Here is a 19,125-nt window from a genome sequence, read left to right on the forward strand (position 1 = left end):
TCAGTGTTTAAAACAAAACAGACCTGAATGTGGAAAAGGGAAATCAGACAGGCTATAGAGATTTTTAGATTATTACAAGTTACAGTGATCAAAATGCACTTTATACATGTATGGACTTGTCAAAGAACAAATTCAGTAAAAATTATATGTAAAAAGAGTAGATTAATAAAACCTTTCTAATATACTCTTGGGTGAATGACATTGCTCATTTAACTATCATTGGGAGAAGAATCTAGAAAGCCTAAACCGATAGCCTCCCAAAAAGCTCTCCATAAGCTCTTTGGCTCTGCCAGTGGAAAGCTGATGTTGGGCTATGTGTGTTATGTTCTTGGCTACTTGTGGCATGCTATCTGTATTGTTTATTAACTTTCATTAGCCTTGATATTGATTATATTTTTGATTTGAAGTCATAACTCTTCTAGCTTTTATGAATATGCTATTTTATAACTTGTTTTGCTATCATGTGATTCTTAACATAAATATTGTAATTATGTGTCTCTCTTTTGGTTTGCTTGACTGGAATTCCCTTCTACTTGGATGGCCACAGGTGACCCTAGTATCTTCTGTAGTCTGCCTTTGGGCTTTTTTATAGTGAGTAGCATGGTAATGTTAATCGGAGCAAGGTACATCTCAGGTTAGTTACTCTTTAAATTAGACCACTTGTAGTCTAATTAGACCACTTGTAGCTTGAATGTATGTATTTATACCTCAGCAGAAAGCTTTTAGTGTTTTTCATTCTTCCTATGTTTAAAAACCCAGAGTATCAATCGAAGGCCTCATTAGTTGTATCGATTCATTTCTGGAGACAGAATTAAGGACTATGTTATCAGATGATTCTTTGAAGGGCTACATGCTGTTATCAGCTGCAGCAATAAGCAAAAACAAAAAGTGCAAATGCTAATTTTTAACTGAAAGGAATTTCAGAATGACTGATGAAAGTTACTGTAATTTGGACATTAACCATCTTAGCTTTAAATATGTATAGTTTTTTGAGCCTTCTGGAAATGTCCTTGGTCTGTCTTCTATATCCACTCTTGCATGAGTTTTGGCTAGAGCTTGTTAGCTGACTTTCTGTAAAACTCTCAGACTGGGAAGGATACTCAGTTACTTTATTTTTAGTGAAAAGACAACATTTTATGAAGTCTTTTAAATTATTGTTTAAATAAATTCAGGTTGAAATAAAATGGAAATATTCTCTGCACATTAGTTTCTGCTGAATATTCATATAAACATAATGGCTTCACATGTTATGAAATGCATAGCACCAGCAGCACTAATTAAACATAATTGCCATTTTGGAAGCGATTTCTATTTCTGACGATTCTTCAATTTTTCTTCAGAATTTTACATCAAATTGTAAAAAATACTTAAATACTTGTTCCTGCCATACTTTTCATGAAAGTGAAACAGCTTTTATTTTTTCAAGCTTTATATTTAGAGAAAAAGCTATATTAATTCTTGTGCTTAATATGGCGATGTCCAACCTCAGTTTAAGATATAAAATTTGAACTTAATTCATGTTGAAGGAACATCTGTTTACAGAAAGCTGACATGCATTTCTTTAAGTTGGCATCATCAACTTAATGTCATATCTAATATGAAATAACTTTTAAAATCACTAGAACATTAGATTATTTTTTAAGTAACAAGAAACAGCTATTTGCATATGAATTTAAGCTTAGATTGTATTGCCTTTTCCTGTATTCTTCATATTCAAGCATACTCAGGATAAAATTTTTAATCACTTTGGTACTAACAATACCTTATTTTGGTATTGATACTAATATGCTAAAGGCTCTCTCTGTGAAAACATAACAGAATTATCAAATATTTGTTCTCTTTCTGTCTCTGATAACTGTTTGCCTGAAAACTCTGAACATTGCCATGAGAACTTAATTTAACTTTACAAAGATACTGTTTTAGAAAATGTTCCATTACATTTTCATTATCCTGAGTATTTTTGCTGTATGATGATGACCTAGAAAAGATAAGAAAAAAAAAACAGAGCTGAAAACTTTCATTTATTTTGTTGGTATTTTGTCTCTCTTTTGATACTCTACTAGCTTGAAAAGTTCCAACTCTATAGAAAGTGAGACATCTAGTGTGTCTCTAAGCTAAATGATATATTAAATATTAAAAGTAGTAGGTTCCAGGCCGCCATCTTTAGGCTCTTTTTGGTGACCTCTGCTGAGATTCAATTTTAGTAGCCATTGTTTGCCTTAGCAAACAGTTATCATAGTGCTAATATTTGCTAATCTTGGAGTTGGCTCAGTTACATTTGTTGCTCCTTAACTATGATATACTATATAGAAATAGTCGAATTTGTTATATAGAAAGTATGGAATTTGTAGCTTAAATATTTGAATAGTCTTTATTGTTCTAACCTCTGAAATGCATATATGCCTTATTGACTTTTATGGTTTTTGTCTCCCTTTAGGTATCCCATAAATAATACCACCTCATGGATTCCCAGGATGCAAGCTTTTTATGTAATAAGGAAATCTGACAATTCTGTGTTATAATTTTTTTCATAAGCCACTTGCTGCATGATCCTCCAAGTAGACCTATGGCTTGAAATAGAGAAAATGCGGCAGAAAGAATGCTCCAGAAACATTTAGTGTAGTTGTTTAACATTGACAGTTACCTTTGGAGCTGCCCCCTCCACTATCATGATATCCTATGCTATTCCGTCTAAGGTCTAGGGTGAATTCGTATCCTGAAGATTGAAATCTGCCACCAGTATATTTATATACTAGTGGATCTGGATTTGATCCTCTTCTCTACATGAAGGGGTTGTTAACCATCTTCTTCAAAATGAGTGGCCTTGTGCTTGTTTGCTTTTAACAGATCAGATGTCTTCTTTTTTACATATTAGAAGACAACAACATCACTGAATATTTCAATGGAAATATCCAAGGAGTTATTGGATAGTGATTTGCTGTTCTCATAGCTTGGACATTTTTTGAACAGCGTTTGCCAAAATTGAAATTTTTCAGGTGTTTTACACCATCACACTAATTATCATGGCTTTCTGTCTATATCTTACAGGATAGAAGACTTTCTTTTTCTGCTTTTTTTTCATTTCTCCTGTTTATATTTTTTATTCTGTATGTATAGCATATGTGCTTATATATTTTATATACTGAGAGAGTAGCCCATTTATAAATTAAGAGCACATTATATTCAGTAAGTTATAAGAGGGCTGGTCTTAACTGGACTACTATGTATATAAATTGGGGGCATAGGCAAGCTGTATACATTTTTGGGAAACGGTTATGCATATTATTTACCAGAAGAAATTTTTTCTTATAAAATCAAACATTTGAAATTTAAGTATATATTCAGTATCAGTCAAATAAAATGTACTATATTGTGATTTCAACTATATTTCTTATACTCTACCATTTAGTTCTCTCAGCTGGAAGAAGCACAAGTATGGCATAGAACAGTAAATATTGTTCTTAGGCACGAGGACTAGCCCAGTGAAAATTTTCCTTTGAATTTATGTTTTCCATATTTGAGGTCCTACTGAGAAATATCGTAAATTCAGAAGCTAAGTAAAAGAATGTATGAATAAAGCTAATAATATCTTTCAAATTTTATTACCTGTTAATAAGATGTTCTTATTTTCTGGCATGATAGACATTATCTCTATTTAATGTCACAGCTGGCAAAAATTATCATTGCAAAGGACTCACAGTGGAACCAATAATTTCTCAAACATTTAGAGTTGTTATAACTCAGTAGCCTAGGTTCCTAACATCAATTTTTAAAATCATGTTTGTTTTGTAGTAAAGAAATAAGAAAATAATACTTCCTCGTCATTTTGTTTCATCATTTCAGAATGGAAACTATTAATATGTTAATCTAAAAACTTTTATTTGGAATTAATGGTAGATTCTAGTTCCTGTTCTGATTGTACTGTTCCTAATTCTTGAATCTGCTGGGTTTCACTGATATGGCTGCCACTGCAGTGGCTTAAATATAAGGTACTGTGAATTATTATGGTGGGAGACTTTTAAACTAGTTATATTTCTACAAAAGCAGGTTGAGTTCATTGTAAATAATTGTGTAAAGCAATTCCAGTAATTTTAAGATAACATTAATTTTTCTACAAAATGCAAGATTTATAATTGTGTGACATTGTACCCATTGATAATTAATGGTAAATTTACTTAAAATAAATTGACCCCTTATTTCTTATTGTCATTTCTCATTTACAGATGAAAGTTAAGTTAACATTCAGAGGTGTTTCAGCAGACACAAAAGCCTCTTCTTTAGCACTCATTCATGTGTACTGAGGCGCTGAGTAACAGCAGATGTAGTTTCTGGAATGACAAACATTCTGTTAGAACAGACTAAACCATTTCTACCTCAGCATTTCCAGAAAATACATGTTCAAGGCAATGGCCATTGTCAGTAGAGTCTCACCTGGCTGAGACATTCATATTTCTAGGCTTCTTCCTTTGCCTCAGCTTCTGTCTATCTTGGTTAATCAGTGAGGTCTGGGCTCCAATGTTACACCAACATCTCAATATTTTGTTTTCCAATTGATCCATAAAAGAAATAGTGCATGAGCGCTCCTTCATTGGTATCAGTTATTTATTTATTTATTTTGAGACAGCAACTCACTGTGTAGACCAAACTGGCCTTGAATTCCCAGAGATCTGCTGCCTTCTGTCTCTTCTAACTGGGATCAAAGGCATGTACCACCATGCTCAGAATTTCAAGTCTTTTTAAAAATTTTCTTGTTGTATATTAAAGTTAAGTAGCTTTTATTTTTTTCCTGTCTCTGTCTTTCTGCCTCCCCCCACCCCCACCCTGTGTGTGTGTGTGTGTGTGTGTGTGTGTGTGTGTGAGAGAGAGAGAGAGAGAGAGAGAGAGAGAGAGAGAGAGAGAGAGAGAGAGAGAGAGAGAGAGAGAGAGAAGGAGAGAAAAACACAGAGAAAGAGATCTTATAATGTAGACCATACTCACTTGAACACACAGTGATCCTCCTGCCTCAGCCTACTGAGTGCACCACCGCTTCAATCTTTATTCTACATTACTAAACATAATAAAATTTTTGAGCTTTTAACTGTGACATTATTCATTCACAATTTCTTAGTGCAAAATATTTAAATCAGCAAAATGCATATGAAATAGAGGTTGGTTGAATAAACTATAATACAATCACAAAAATCTTTATAGCTTTGGAAGAAAATGAAGACACTGTCTAGAAACAAATGGAACCATTTAAAATGATTAGAAAAGCCAGACTCCTGGATGAATGTGCCACCTTTCTTTTAAACAAGAGACGGTAGCATGAAACCTATCACTTATCAGCAGGTAATGGTTTCACTGAAGAGAGTATTTTAATATCTTTTGTGTTACTTAAAATTGCAAACACTTAGCACTTTATCTAAGTACATATTAACATATATAGGTTGCTTATATTTATTTTAAACTGAGAAAGATAGCCTAAAATTATAAATTTATTTTAGTAAATACAAATATTAACTAAATTTTTGGTTATTCCTAGCAAAAATCTTAGATAATAGAAGTAAGAATTATGCTTGACTGGGAGCTGGAGAGATGACTTAATGGTTAAAAGTATGTACCTCTCTTGCAGAGGGCCTAAGTTCAATTCCCAACACCCACACTTGTCTGTAACTCTAGCTGCAGGGGGTTTATGCACTCTTAATAGTCTTCATAAGCATCTGCACTCACATGCACCATCACACAAACAAACACAATTTAAAATAAAATATTTCTACATATTATTGAAAAATTATATTTGTGTGTTCACCAGCAGAAACAAAATCACTAAAGCATATCAAATTCTGAGCATAACAATTACTACAAAACTTATGTTGTGTAAGACAGTGCAAAATCACATATTTATTAATAAAACAAACCAAGTCAATTTTAAAATGCTATGCATACAGCACAAGACAAGTACCCTATTTTTGTTTGTTTGGGTTATCATATAAAAAATAGGGTTTAACTGTCACATTTTTGTACATATACAATTGTACTTTGCTCATATTTGCCCTTCTTATCCTTCCCCATACCCTTCTCATCTGCCTTCTAACTTCCGCCAAATAAGAGCCCCTTCTACTTTCATGTTACATACATTTTGTTACTTTCTCTTATTCACCAGTCCTGCCTTTTTTTCAGTCCTACCTTTTTAAAGACTTCTCTGTCATCTCAAAATAAATAGAAAAATAAATACATTACATTGAAAACATTGATAGGCACAAACAAAAATTGTGATTTTTTTGACAGATTTATTTTTGGTGTATTCATAAATATAAAAATGTCTCTTCTTAGTCCAAAGAGCTACAAGCAATACCTGACAGCAGCAGCTTCATGTCTATTTAGGAGAAGAGCACGCAAGCCCTGCATTGTAAGTCTAGATTTCTGATGTAAGTGAGCAAAGTCACTACAATATCATCATCTGGTAGAGGCTTCACAAATCAAGGCCAGCACAGTCTGAAATTTAAGAAAAGACATTCCATTTGTCATACTATTTGAGCTAAAGATATTTAGAAATGCCATTTCCTTCTTACTTAGAGGAATATGATGCAATCACCATCAAACTGCTATTGTAACTCATTTTAAGCTGGAGTACAGGGACTATCATAGTTTATTGGGGTTTACAGTTTCATTGAAGGCATTGGAACAGTAGCTGAGAACTTGTATCTTTATACAAAAGTAGAAGGCAGAAGGAGAATGAAGTTGAAATGGAATGGGCTTTTGAAACCTCAGAATCCACTCCCAATTACACACCTCCTCCAATAAAGCTATACCTCCAAATTCTTCACAAACAGTTCCACCAACTGGGGATTAAGACTTCAAACATAGACTATGGAACCAGTCTCATTTAAACCCCATATTCCTCTTCCTGGCTCGCCTAGACTTGTAGCCATATCATAACATACAATACATTTAGTCCAGCTTCAAAAGTCCCCATAGTCTACCGTAGTCTAGGCACAGTTTGAAAGTCTCTTCTGAGACTCAAGGCAATCTCTTAATTATAACCCCTGTAAGCTAAAATGCAAATTACACAATTCCAACATATAATGGAACAGGATATACACTACTACTACAAAAAAGAGGAAAGGTGCCATAGTGCAGAAATGTTGAACCAAAGGAAGACTGAAACCCCATCAGGTTAAACACCAAATCCATGTGATATTCAAAAGGCTTAGATAGCCCTACCCTCCCAGCTTTGGTGCCTACCACACATTTCTCTTTCTTGAGCTGGTTCTATTACCTATATGCATCACCCCCTAGCAGATAGATATCTCACAGCTCCGGCATCTTCAACACCTTGGGGTCTCCAAAGCAGTCCATGCTTCACTTTTGTTGCTTCACACAATGGCCCTTCTGGGCCTCAATGCAAGGACTCTCATGCCACAAGTCTGGCCTCAGCGCCTTTCCTCCCTTAACAATCAGAATATTCCACATCCCTTTTAACTCTACTATTATTCATGACTCTAAAGTTGGAACTATATAGGCTATGTGCACAAGTTCATCTGCTTGCTTAGAATGGAACCTGTCCCTCTCCTGGGGTTACATTTGTACAAACTTTGGCTGGTTGATGCTTTTTAGGACCAGAAAAATCCCTCAAGTCGGAGGCAGAAAGCTAACTAAGGGCTTTTGAAACCTCAAAGCCCACGCCCATTGACACACCTCCTAATTCTTTCCAAATAGTTGCACTGACTAGGGTCCAAGCATTCAATGAGCTTATGAGGCCATAGTCATTGAAATCACCACAGTGACTTTTTGTTGCATGGGCATCCCACCTTTCAATTAAAAAGAGACAAAGAATGTTGAAGTTGTATCTCAATGGCAGGACACTTGGCCTGAATATATGAAGCTTCGTGTTCAAGCAACACAGAAATACACAAATGGATTGAAACTGTGCTGAAAAAACACAAATTCTCTTTTCCTTTTTAAAGGAGGAAAGGGTTTGTTCGTTTTTGTTTTTGTCTTGTAATTACAAGTTACATCATTTTGGGAAACTCAAGACAGAAACTCAAGCAGTTAACCACATCACGTACACAGTCAAGAGCAAAGAAAGAATACAACATTCTAGATTGCTTACTGCTCAGCTTACATTCTCTACTTTTATACAGTGCAAGCCCCAGCCTATGAAAAGTCCACAGTGATCTGGGTCCACCCACAGGGATTAACAAGACAAACCTCTGTAGACATGCCCATGGGCCTACCTAATCTAGACAATTCCTAGATTCAACCTCTCTTCCCAGGTTGAGGAACAGGTGGTTATTTGTGTGGATCTTTTGGATACAGAATAAAATGATAGCATGGCACCAAGAAACAAGTTGAAGAGCACGCATGTGCAAGCTCGTTCACATGTGTGCATGCACACGCACACAGACCATTTTAAATCTTAGTATCAATACTTGTTAAGGTACTAATTACTAAAATACTGGTTAATGTACTAATTACAGAATTTAAAATGTCTGAATTTCAATCCAGGGGTCATTGTACATAAATATCTGTAGAAACATCAATCATAATAGAAAGGAAATAGTTCAAATGATCTAAGAATTGTTGAGTCAATAAGCAAAAGTTTTATGTCTGTACAAGGAAATATTCATCAAAAACATTAAATCATCTGAGTCTTAAAATACCATGCAAAGTTAAAGAAGCTAGACAAAAATGTCACATGTGGTATGACTCTGTTTACATTAAAGTCCAGAATTGGCAAATGTGTAGAGACAGAGTATAGCTTCATATTTAAATTCCTGTGTACTGTACTTATATCATTTCTATTTTTCCATCTCCAACTCCACTCCCCATGTGTCACAAGTCCACTCATTCTCAAATCCATGACCTATTAAAACCATTTAGTATTGATCATATGTGTGTATGCTTTTAGAGATGACATCTTGGGAGTAATAACTTATCAGGGAGTTATTCTAGACAAAAATGGGTTCTCCTTCTCTTGGCTGCCGCTGATTGCCTGTAGTTCCTTACCTAGGGGTAGGGCCCTTTCATATTTCCACCATCCACATGGGCATGTTGATTGGGTCTCTCATTATGCAGATGTTGTTTAGGCAAGCATATTGTTGAGATTGCACAGGTGCAGCAGCTTCCCTGTCATATCAGCAGGCTTCCAGGTCTTCTGTCACTTAGAATTTTTGTCTCCTGTTCTGAGACATCCTCTGAGCTTTTGGTGTAGAGGTTTCAGAATAGATGTGTCAACTGGGGTTGGACACCCCAAGGACTCTTATTCTCTGTGTTTTAACAGTTGTGGGTGTCTGTAATAGTAACTGTGCTGTAAAATGAAGTTCTTGGATGATGGGTGAGAGCAACTTCTATCTGTGGGTAAAGGAGTAAATATTGAGAATGAAATTACAAATTAAATTGTTTTAGGAAAGTTGTAGTAGTAGTTTCTCCACTAAGTTCTTTGTCCTTTCCAACTATGAGTAGCCCGATAGGTTTATAGTACCAGGTGTGAATTCCTCCCTATTGATCAAGCCTTAACTTTTAAAGTTAAAAAATTATTCTATCATATATTACATCCTGACTGGTTCTCCCTTCATCCCTTCCCTGAATTTCTCCTCCTCTACCTCCCCTATCCCCCAATCCACCTTCCCTTAGAAAAGAGCAGACCAGCCTCCCAGGGAGGCCTTAATTTTAATTAGAAAGATGTTGGTTACCTCCAAAATAATAAGTTACTATTGTACCATTGACAATATCTTGCCAGGCAGTCATTGTTTGGGTTCAGAGACTTTACAGCTGGTGCTTGCATAGTATCTTCTGGGTACCATGAGACCTAGCCCTCAGGAAGAATGTTTCCAGGTTAGGTCCAAATAGATTCCTTCATGTCATGTGTCTAAAGTGTGTTGTTTCTTCAGCAAGTAGGTCTTACTTTCAAGTAAGGCAACAGGAGACAACCAGAGGCAATCACAGTGCCCCTATGTTACTTTGGGAGTCTTTTGGAAACCTTTGACTGGCACTGGGGTTATTGTTGGATAGTCTGTGACTCTTGGGGGGAAATTTTGTCACCCTATGTGGCATAATTCCATTGAAAACACACACACACACACACACACACACACTCATGCACACACACATATACATATTATATATTATAGATATTTATTTTAAGTAAGATTATAAATAATTATTTTCCTATAGCTTTCCCAACCATCCTCTGTTATTTCTCTTTTCTCCATCTCCCTCTGTATTACTCTTCTCCAATTCCTAGTTAAAAATTCCTCCTACAACTTCCCCCCTTTTCCCTTCATAGCACTGTGCCCTTTTGCCCCTTCTCTACATAAATCTTCTCCTCTGCCCCCAACAATGGTCCCTTTTTACTTTCCTGGCTTCTTCAGTTACTGCAGGTTCTGTACTCAAATATAAAGGTTTAGAGTAATGGTCCACAATAGGAGAGGGCCTGCAGTGTTTGTCTTTCTGGAACTGAGTACCTCACTCAGTATAACAGTTACCCCAGTCAGAGTATGTAAAATTAAAAACCCCAACAACAACAACAATAACAACAACAACAACAACAACAACAACAAAACTGACAACAAATGCTGGCAAGGGTGTAGAAAAAAGGGGCATCTCAGGAAATGTTGGAGGAAATAAAAACTGATGCAACCACTCTGGAAATCAGTGTGGAGTGTTCAAAAGAAAGAAAGAAAGAAAGAAAGAAAAAAGAAAGAAAGAAAGAAAGAAAGAAAGAAAGAAAGAGAAAGAAAGAAAGAAAAACTAAACTAAAAATAAATCTATCATATGACCCAGCTACGACTTCTTGACACATGATCAGAAGACTCAGTATCAGATACGTGGGCAGCCATGTTCATCATGTTCTGTTTACAGTGCTAGGAAATGGAAACAATCTCAGAGTCCTTCACCTGATGAATAATGAAAGTGTGATGTATGTACATAATGGCATAGTAGTCAGCTGGAAAGAAAAATGAAATTTGTGGGTTAATGGGTGGACCTAGAAGGTACTTTTAATGATGACTAGAACTGGAGGAAGAGAAATGGGAATTGAGTCTTAATAGGTACACGGCTTTTCTTCTGAGATGATGAAAGTATCCTCAAAGTAGATGTAATTATTGCACAGCTTTATGGTGATACTAAAAATCAGTGGCATACTTAAAAATGTGCATTTTATAGCTTGTGAATTAATTTAATAAAATGTAATTAAAATTTTCAGAGGTCATGAATTAGTGACCCAGATTCACCTCTGGGCTTGTTTAAAACAGAATTATTTTAAATTATTATATTGTATATAAAAAAACCATAAATACTCAGTCTCTGATAGCCTGTGAGTTTGGGATCCCAGAGATAAAATTTATTATTCATTGGAAAATGAATGTTAATAAATGTTAGCTTTTTTTTTTTTTTTTGCTTTGCTAAAAGACTTTTTGTCGGGGTACAAGAGGTATTTGGCTTACATACTCTCATCACAGTCCACCGTTGCAGGAAGACAGGAAAGGAAATCCAGCTGGAACTGAAGCAGGAACCCTGGAGGAACACTGATCACTGATTTTCTTCCCATGCCTTGCTCAACTTGCTGACTGCCTGTCTATGTCTGTCTGTCTGTCTGTCTGTCTGTCTGTCTGTCTGTCTGTCTGTCTTTCTCTCTCTCTCTCTCTCTCTCTCTCTCTCTCTCTCTCTCTCTCTCTCTGTGTGTGTGTGTGTGTGTGTGTGTGTGTTTGTATATTTGCTTTTCTACAAATAATTTTAACTAAAATATAGTTACATGATTTCTTGCATCCCTCTCCTCCCTCCAAGCCCTCCCCTGTTCCCCTCCATATTTCTCAAATTCACAGCCTCATTTTTAATTATTGTAATACACACACACACACACACACACACACACACACACACACACATATATATATGCATAAATATATAAATACAAGTTGCTGGGTCCATTTAGTGTTGCTTGTATGTATATAATTTCATGGCTGATTACCTGATATTATATACCAATTAAGAGGCTCATACTCCAGAAACATTAATTCTACCTCATTAGTTGCCTATAGTTCTTTGTCTAGGAATGGGCCCCATGTCCCAGTGGTCATTCTACAGCATCGACAATACAATTCTAAAACTAGAGGCTCAGGGAATATTTAGGAAGAGGGGACAGAAAGATTGTTATAGGCAGAGGGCTTGAAAGTCTCTTGTGAAATTGTGTCTCTTAGAAATGAAAAAGATGCTATGCCCATGATACCTCAATAATATAGCTGCCTAAACAAGATCTGAATGAGATAGAAATTTTCATTACACTTTCACTAACACCTTTCAAGTGTTTAACATTGAAAAAAATTTTAAATGTTTTTTGCTAGACCTCTTAGCATTATGCCCATTATCCCAGATATTTAGGAGGCTGACAAAGGAAGATCTTATTTTTAAGACCTGCCTGGGCTATAGAGGAAAAAAATACTTCAGTTGTTAATATTAACAGATGAAATACTATGATGAAATGAATTCTGTTTTTCCATTGCCATTTCCAGGGTCTATTCAATAGAATATACTGACATTAAAATATGCAACTACTTCATACCAACTACCCCTATAACACTCATATACTACAGGGCAGGCAAGAACAACTTGATAAATGAGAAGACAGTCTTCTGAAAAATATAGTATCATAATTAGCAGTTCAGTGTTCCCCAAGTGGAAGCATTTAAGTGTTTCTTAATTTTGCTAAAGAATTTCATCTGTTTATCACCTTTCCCAATTTCAATAGAAATGTTCAGCTTTTAATTTCTCACAAAATACCCTCTGCAAATTTTACAAGATAAAGCAGTAAGTTTGTAAAGTACTGCTTTGATTCATTATAAACAAATACTAAGTAAATCTAATTAAAATGGTGGTGAATATCTGCCATTTCACATAATATCTGATTTCTCATCTGACAGAGGAGCTTTTTGTAAAAATGAACATTCCTGTCTAGCTTTTTAAAAAGAAATCTATTTTCTTGAGAATAAAATTAATACTACTCTTTAAAAAACTGGAAAGCATTGAAAATAATCACTGTGGCTATCATTTTGATTTCCCCCTGAAACATCAAGGGAGTGTTTTGCACAACCTGAAGGTTTATAAACCTTATTAAAATGGTAGGGTTTCCATAACTAGAAAAGATCATCCTGAGTGAGGTAACCCAGACCCAGAAAGGCACACATGGTATGTACTCTATTAGCAGACTTTGGCCCATATAGTAGAGGATAACCATACTACAATGCACAGACCGAAAGAAGCTAAACAACAAGGAGGGCCTAAAGGAAGATGTTTGAATCCCACTCAGAAAAGGGAATAGAATAGACAGCAGAAGCGGATGAAGAGAGGGAACTGGGTAGGATATGGTGTGGGGTGGGAAATGAGGGTGGGAATCAGATGTGGGGAAAGCTGGGGCAGGAGGTGAGAGGGCTGGGAAAGATAAGGTAAGCTGAGGGGATGGGTGCATCTCTGAGACGAGGTGGAGACCTGCAACAGGGTAGGCTCATGAGAGGATATGGGGATGACTCTAGCTGAGACTGCTAGCAGCGCGGGACATGGAGACTGAAGTGGCCACCTTCTAGCCAGGCAGGACTCCTAGTGGAGGAAGGGGAACACCAATCCATGCACAAAACCTTCTACCCCAAATTTACCCAGCCTACAAGATGTGCAGCGATAAAGATAGAGCAGAGATTGAGGGAATGGCTAACCAATGTCTAGCCCAACCTGAGACCCAGCCACTGACACTATTAATGACACTCTGCTATGCTTGCAGACAGGAGCCTAGAATACCTGTCCTCTGAAAGGCTCCATCCAGCAGCAGATCAAAACAGATGCTGAGACTCCAAGCTAAATGTGTGGCAGAGCTCAGGGAGTCTTGTGTAAGTGTGGGGGGAAGGCTTGAGGGAGCTGGAAGGGTCAAGGACACCAAAAGAAGACCTATGGCGTAAACTAACCTAGGCCCATGTGGGCTAACAGGGACTGAAGAAGCAATCGTGGTCTGAACCTATGCCTCCTACATATGTAACCAATGGGCAGTTTGGTCTTCGTGTGGGTCCCTGAGCAAAGTGGAGCATAGGACTATCTCTGACATGGACTCTGTTGCCTGCGTTTGGATCACTTTACCCTGGAGGGGCTGTCTTGTCTGGCCTTGATGGAAGAAGATGTGTTCAGTCCTGATGTAACTTGATGTGCTAGGATGAGTTAATTTGGGGGACTCCCCTCTTAGGAGAAGGGGAGAGGGAAAGAGGGAAAAGGGTGGAAGGGTGAGACCAGGAGGAGAAGAGAGAGGAGACTGAATTTAGGATGTAAAGTGAATAAATAAACTTTGAAAATGTTAGGGATTTCATATACACAGATACAAAAACCAGCAGGTTGTATTTATGTATTTGTGCATATATATACATACACATATATGTATATAACAATAATCAACGAAAAAGAAGCTATCAATGTGAGAGAGCACGGAAGTGGCTGGAGGAGGAGTAGGGAGAGAGGAAAGTGTTATAATTCAGTTTTAATTATAATATATTTTTGAAATGTTATTTTAAAACTTGCCCTCCTCTGTTATTTTTTCCTTTCTTTCTTTCTTTTCTTTTCTTTATTATTTATTTTTAGACAAGGTTTCTCTGTGTAGCCCTGGATTCCCTTTGTAGACCAGGCTGGCCTCGAACTCCCAAAGATCGGCCTGCCTCTGCCTCCCGAGTGCTGGGATTAAAGGTGTGCACCACCACACCCAGCTATTATATTTTCATTTTAAAAGACAGTCTCGTAAGTAGCCTAGTCTGGCCTTGAGCCAAGGGTACTCTTGAATTCTGGATCCTCCTGCTGAGTGGTAGGATTCTGGAATGTGCCACCACACCTAGCCTTTGAACAAGTGGGTAAAATAAAATGGCAAGGTGATAGAAGTATGCTTAACAACTGCTATTAATGGGAAAACTGGGATCTGAAATAGGCCAGTTATGCTGTTTTATTTTCCATTGTGGTTTTATATGTTACTACTCTCTGCTCACACTCATTGATGTGTTGCTTCTAGTTGCTTTATCTAATAGATTTTAATGGGAGAGACATAGCTAATGGCAAAGTAAGTGGGAGGTTGAGTAGGAGGTTGAGGAAGGAGGTGGAACAAGGTCTTGGAGGCTTCATGTAGCCCAGGCATGTCTCAAACTAGTTATGTAGCTGATGGTGACCTCAAACTCCAAATCCTTCTGCCTTGGGTTTCCCTGTTAGCTGCTGGTATTACACATAGGTGGCCACAAAGCTTGGATGCTATTCTTTAATTCTATATGTTAAATATAAGTCTGTATGTCAGCCAGGCATGGTGGCACACACCTTTAATCTCAGCACTCGGGAGGCAGAGGCAGGTGGATCTCTGTGAGTTTGAAGCTACGTTGGTCTACAAGGCGAGTCCAGGACAACCAAGGCTACACAGAGAAACCCTGTCTCATAAAACAAACAAACAACAACAACAACAACAAAATAAGTCTATATATCCACCCGACAGTGACAACCTCCCACAACTCAGAGTACATATTTTTATTGAATGTGCTTATGTGACTCTAAGGGAAATTCTTAATGTTTTCTGTGAAGCCTTTACAATGATATGCACACCCTAAGCTATTTTGCTGCAGAACAAAGCAGTGAACACTAGGAGTAAGTCTGTGACAGGTATCCAATTTGTACATGCCTTGTTTTTCTGTAAAATGCACACAGAGGCATCATTTTCTGAGGCTCATACCTATTACCCACACAGCTTTGCATGCTCTAGAGCCTGCTGGCTCTAGTGATTGTCTCTTAACCAACTCTAATAACAATATTTAACTAGTTGAAATGCACTCATTGCTTGCTATGTGGGCCTTCCTGCCAAAACAGACTGCCTTCAGAACTAAGGGGAAAAGAGGCCGCATACCCATTCCAGATTCTAGGATTGAACTGAATAGCCTAAGTCAAGGATTTCTGACCTTCACTCAAAAAACTAGTTAGGGCACAGACTAAAGCTGTGTTTCTAGTTGCATTCATTAGATCATAGTAGACAGGTCTTTGAAATTAATGGTTGGGTTTTTTGTTTTGTTTTGCTTCCTTTTCATGTGGCGGTTTTCTTTCTTTTCTTTTTTCTTTTTCTTCTGAGAAAGGGTCTTACTCTGTAGTCTGTTGGGGTTTGGACTAATATATTCTGATGCTAATTGTTGCTTCCCAAGAGTTAATTGTTGCCTTGGCAAACACATTCTTATGTATCCAAAATATTTACTGTGTAACCTTGCCTTAAAAAATGTATTCCTGTTTGACCAATAAAAAGCCAACACACCTGGGCAGGCAAATGGAATAGGCATGGCAAAGGTTCGAGGGCTTTGAAGACAGGGAGGAACTTAGGAGATAGAGAGGACCAGACAGAGGAGGAAGGAGGAGGAGTATCACCACTGGATAGGAATAGAGCCATGTGGGCCCAAAGGAGAAACTTTGAAGTTCCTCATGGAAGGGATGGCCAAAAGGAACAACCTTAGCAAGTATTTTGGGATTATGGATGGGCAGTAGCCCAAATAGAAATTATTACAAGTAAATGGAATGGGATGAAAACTGGGAGACAATGGAGGATAGTTGAAGACTTGGCCCTAGATAAAGGCTTATTCTAAAATACATCAGATGTCTGTGTCTTTATTGATGGTAAAAGTGGGTTATATAATACTGCTGTCATAACAATAGCCTAATGGTATTGTTTATGGTACTTATTGGTACTTATTAGACCATACTTTTTTTGTTGTTGTTTTGGTTTTTTGAGACCAAGTTTCTCTGTGTAGCCTTGTCTGTCCTGGAACTCGCTCTGTCGACCAGGCTGGCCTCAAACTCATAGACATCCACCTGCATCTGCCTCCTGGAGTGCTGGGGTTACAAGTGTGCACTGCCACCACCTGGCAAGACCATTCAAGATGGCCTGTAACTCATAACAATCTACCTTCCCAACCTTCTTTTATGCTGAGGTTACAGCACATTCAATGAGGTTTTTGTTTTTGTTTTTGTTTTTGAGTTGTTTTAATTGAATTGAGTTTTTTACTCCAGGTTTCTGGCCCAGGCTGGCCACGAACTCCTTATGTAACCAAGGATGATCTAATTCTTCCTCCTCTGTCTTCCAGTCACCAGTCCTAGTATATGCAATGCTGAAGAACAAACACACAGCCACATTCATCCTAGGTTAGCACTCACCAAATAAGCTACATGGCAAGCCCACATTAAGCTGTAATTTAGACAATATAAAGCCAAAGTTAAATTATCATGAAATTCACAGATGCTGATCTGTTTCTTTCTATGCATATAAAACATGCTGTTGTAATTAATTGAAAGATGCACCAATAGAATTCCTCTCTTTTCCAAGAGCATCACCTATGGCCTAAACTGTTTTATCAGTCAGCTAAAGGCCATTTAATTGGGTAAGTATTCTCTTAGTCCTGCTGCTATTTGAGGTGTCAGGGTGGGTTGTACTCCGTGGGGGCCTCCCTTTCTCTGAAAGGAAGGAGGGTGAGGGGAGGAGGCGTGAGGATGGGACTGAGAGGAGAAGAAGGAGAGGCTTGGATAAGGCTGTAAAGAGAATAAACAAACAAAGAAAGAAAGAATCTAATGGCCTTGGTTTAAGGTTAGAAAAACTGTCTTCTTGGAAGAAATTAGTTTAGCCACTAGGTGGCACTGCTACCCAACGTCAGGCTTCCTTGAAGCCTACCAGCAGTGTGTACTGAAAAAAAGTTGTCTTTGTTAATCACATTTAAAGAAAAGCAGGAGAGTGTCCCTGGGAGACAGAAGGCCTTTTTCCATGCTAGGATCATAAAAAGCAAAGGCTTAATTGATAGCTTATGTACACTGACACTCTCATGAGTCGATTTTCCTTGGGATTTTCAACCTATTATAAAAGTCAAATTTATCAGTGTGTGTGTATGTGTTAGTGTGTTGTCACTGATGTTGTTATTATCTGTTTGTCTGAGACAGAATCTCATCGTGTAGGGTTGAACTGGAATATTATATTCAGCACAGGCTAGCCTTGAACTTGTGATCCTACTGCCTCAGTCTTCCAAGTCCTTAGACTACAAACATGTATCACCACATCCCCTCAATATTTCTCTTCATACCTTATAATTTAACCCTCAGCAACTGCAATCTCTCTTATAATTATAGAATATATAATTTCCTAAATTTATGCAATTATAAATATGTTCTTAGTCAACTGGCTCTTTGGATAATATAAGACAAAATTCATTTAAAGACCAAATGGTGTCCCCATTATAGCCCCAATACAAAATAAAATATTTTTCACTCATCATTATTTTGTTTGTACCTTTTACTTAATTGTACAAAATTATAAGGAAAAACAATATCTTTTTTGCCACAAGCCATCAGCATTTTATTATCTATTTTGAGCACAAGTACCATAACACCAACTATGAAAATCAAATTAATTTGGAAAATTGTAAATAATCTAAATTATAAATATCGTGTATGGAAAAATACATTCAATTTTATGAGAAAAAGATACATGTTTTACAAGTCACAATAGCTCAAACCCAATGTCAATACACTACAAACTATTTCAACTATAACACAGTGATTGAAACAATGATCTTAACACCTTAATTCATTAGCCTTTGGAGGGGGCATAAACTATTTTAAATTGAATTATTTGTACTTGTAGCTCCATCATCGAATACTTACCTTTCCTGTGGGTTCCATCCCCAGCATCTAAAGCAAAAAATAATAAAAGGAAGTTATAATCTTTTTAGTTTCAGCTTATTTTCTTAAAATAGTGATATGCTATTTTAATTGAGTAATCTGGACTCATTATTGCTTAAGAAAAGTAAAAACAGATTTCTGCTCATTGTGGAGTCAGTAAGAATGTTGTTGTATATAGAGATGCTAAAAATACCCTAGTATGACTGTATCATCAAAGACACTGTTTTGATGCCAATCTGTTCTGGAGCGCTCTTGTAGAAATTCATCAAAAGGATTTTTATCCAAACCATATGAATAAAGATGTTAGCTTGCAATAAAGTGAACGGCCTTAGGGTTGTACTATTTCTTCTTCTACTCTAAGGTTTCTAGGTTAAGGAATAATGAGCTTTATTTCTAAATATTGCTTTAGCAGAGATAATTTTAGTCCCCCTAAGGGTAAGG

At 37.0% G+C, this 19,125-nt stretch overlaps 1 protein-coding gene across 5 annotated transcripts in view; it reads left to right on the top strand.

The window, feature by feature from the left end:
- GK (glycerol kinase) overlaps window positions 1–4,203 on the top strand; it is a 73,580-nt gene extending 69,377 nt beyond the window's left edge. For 4 of the 5 annotated variants that reach the window (XM_084790445.1, XM_084790446.1, XM_084790447.1 and 1 more), the window contains 2 exons: window positions 548–634; window positions 2,438–4,203. In XM_084790445.1, the coding sequence (XP_084646571.1) occupies window positions 548–634; window positions 2,438–2,448 (98 nt within the window). In that variant the 3' untranslated portion in view covers window positions 2,449–4,203. The remainder of the gene's footprint in view (window positions 1–547; window positions 635–2,437) is intronic. The other variant, XM_084790448.1, reaches the window with a different exon arrangement.
- The last annotated feature ends 14,922 nt before the right edge of the window (window positions 4,204–19,125 follow it).

This window comes from Acomys minous, assembly GCF_964271855.1.
Source record: "Acomys minous genome assembly, chromosome: 7".
NCBI lineage: Eukaryota > Metazoa > Chordata > Mammalia > Rodentia > Muridae > Acomys > Acomys minous.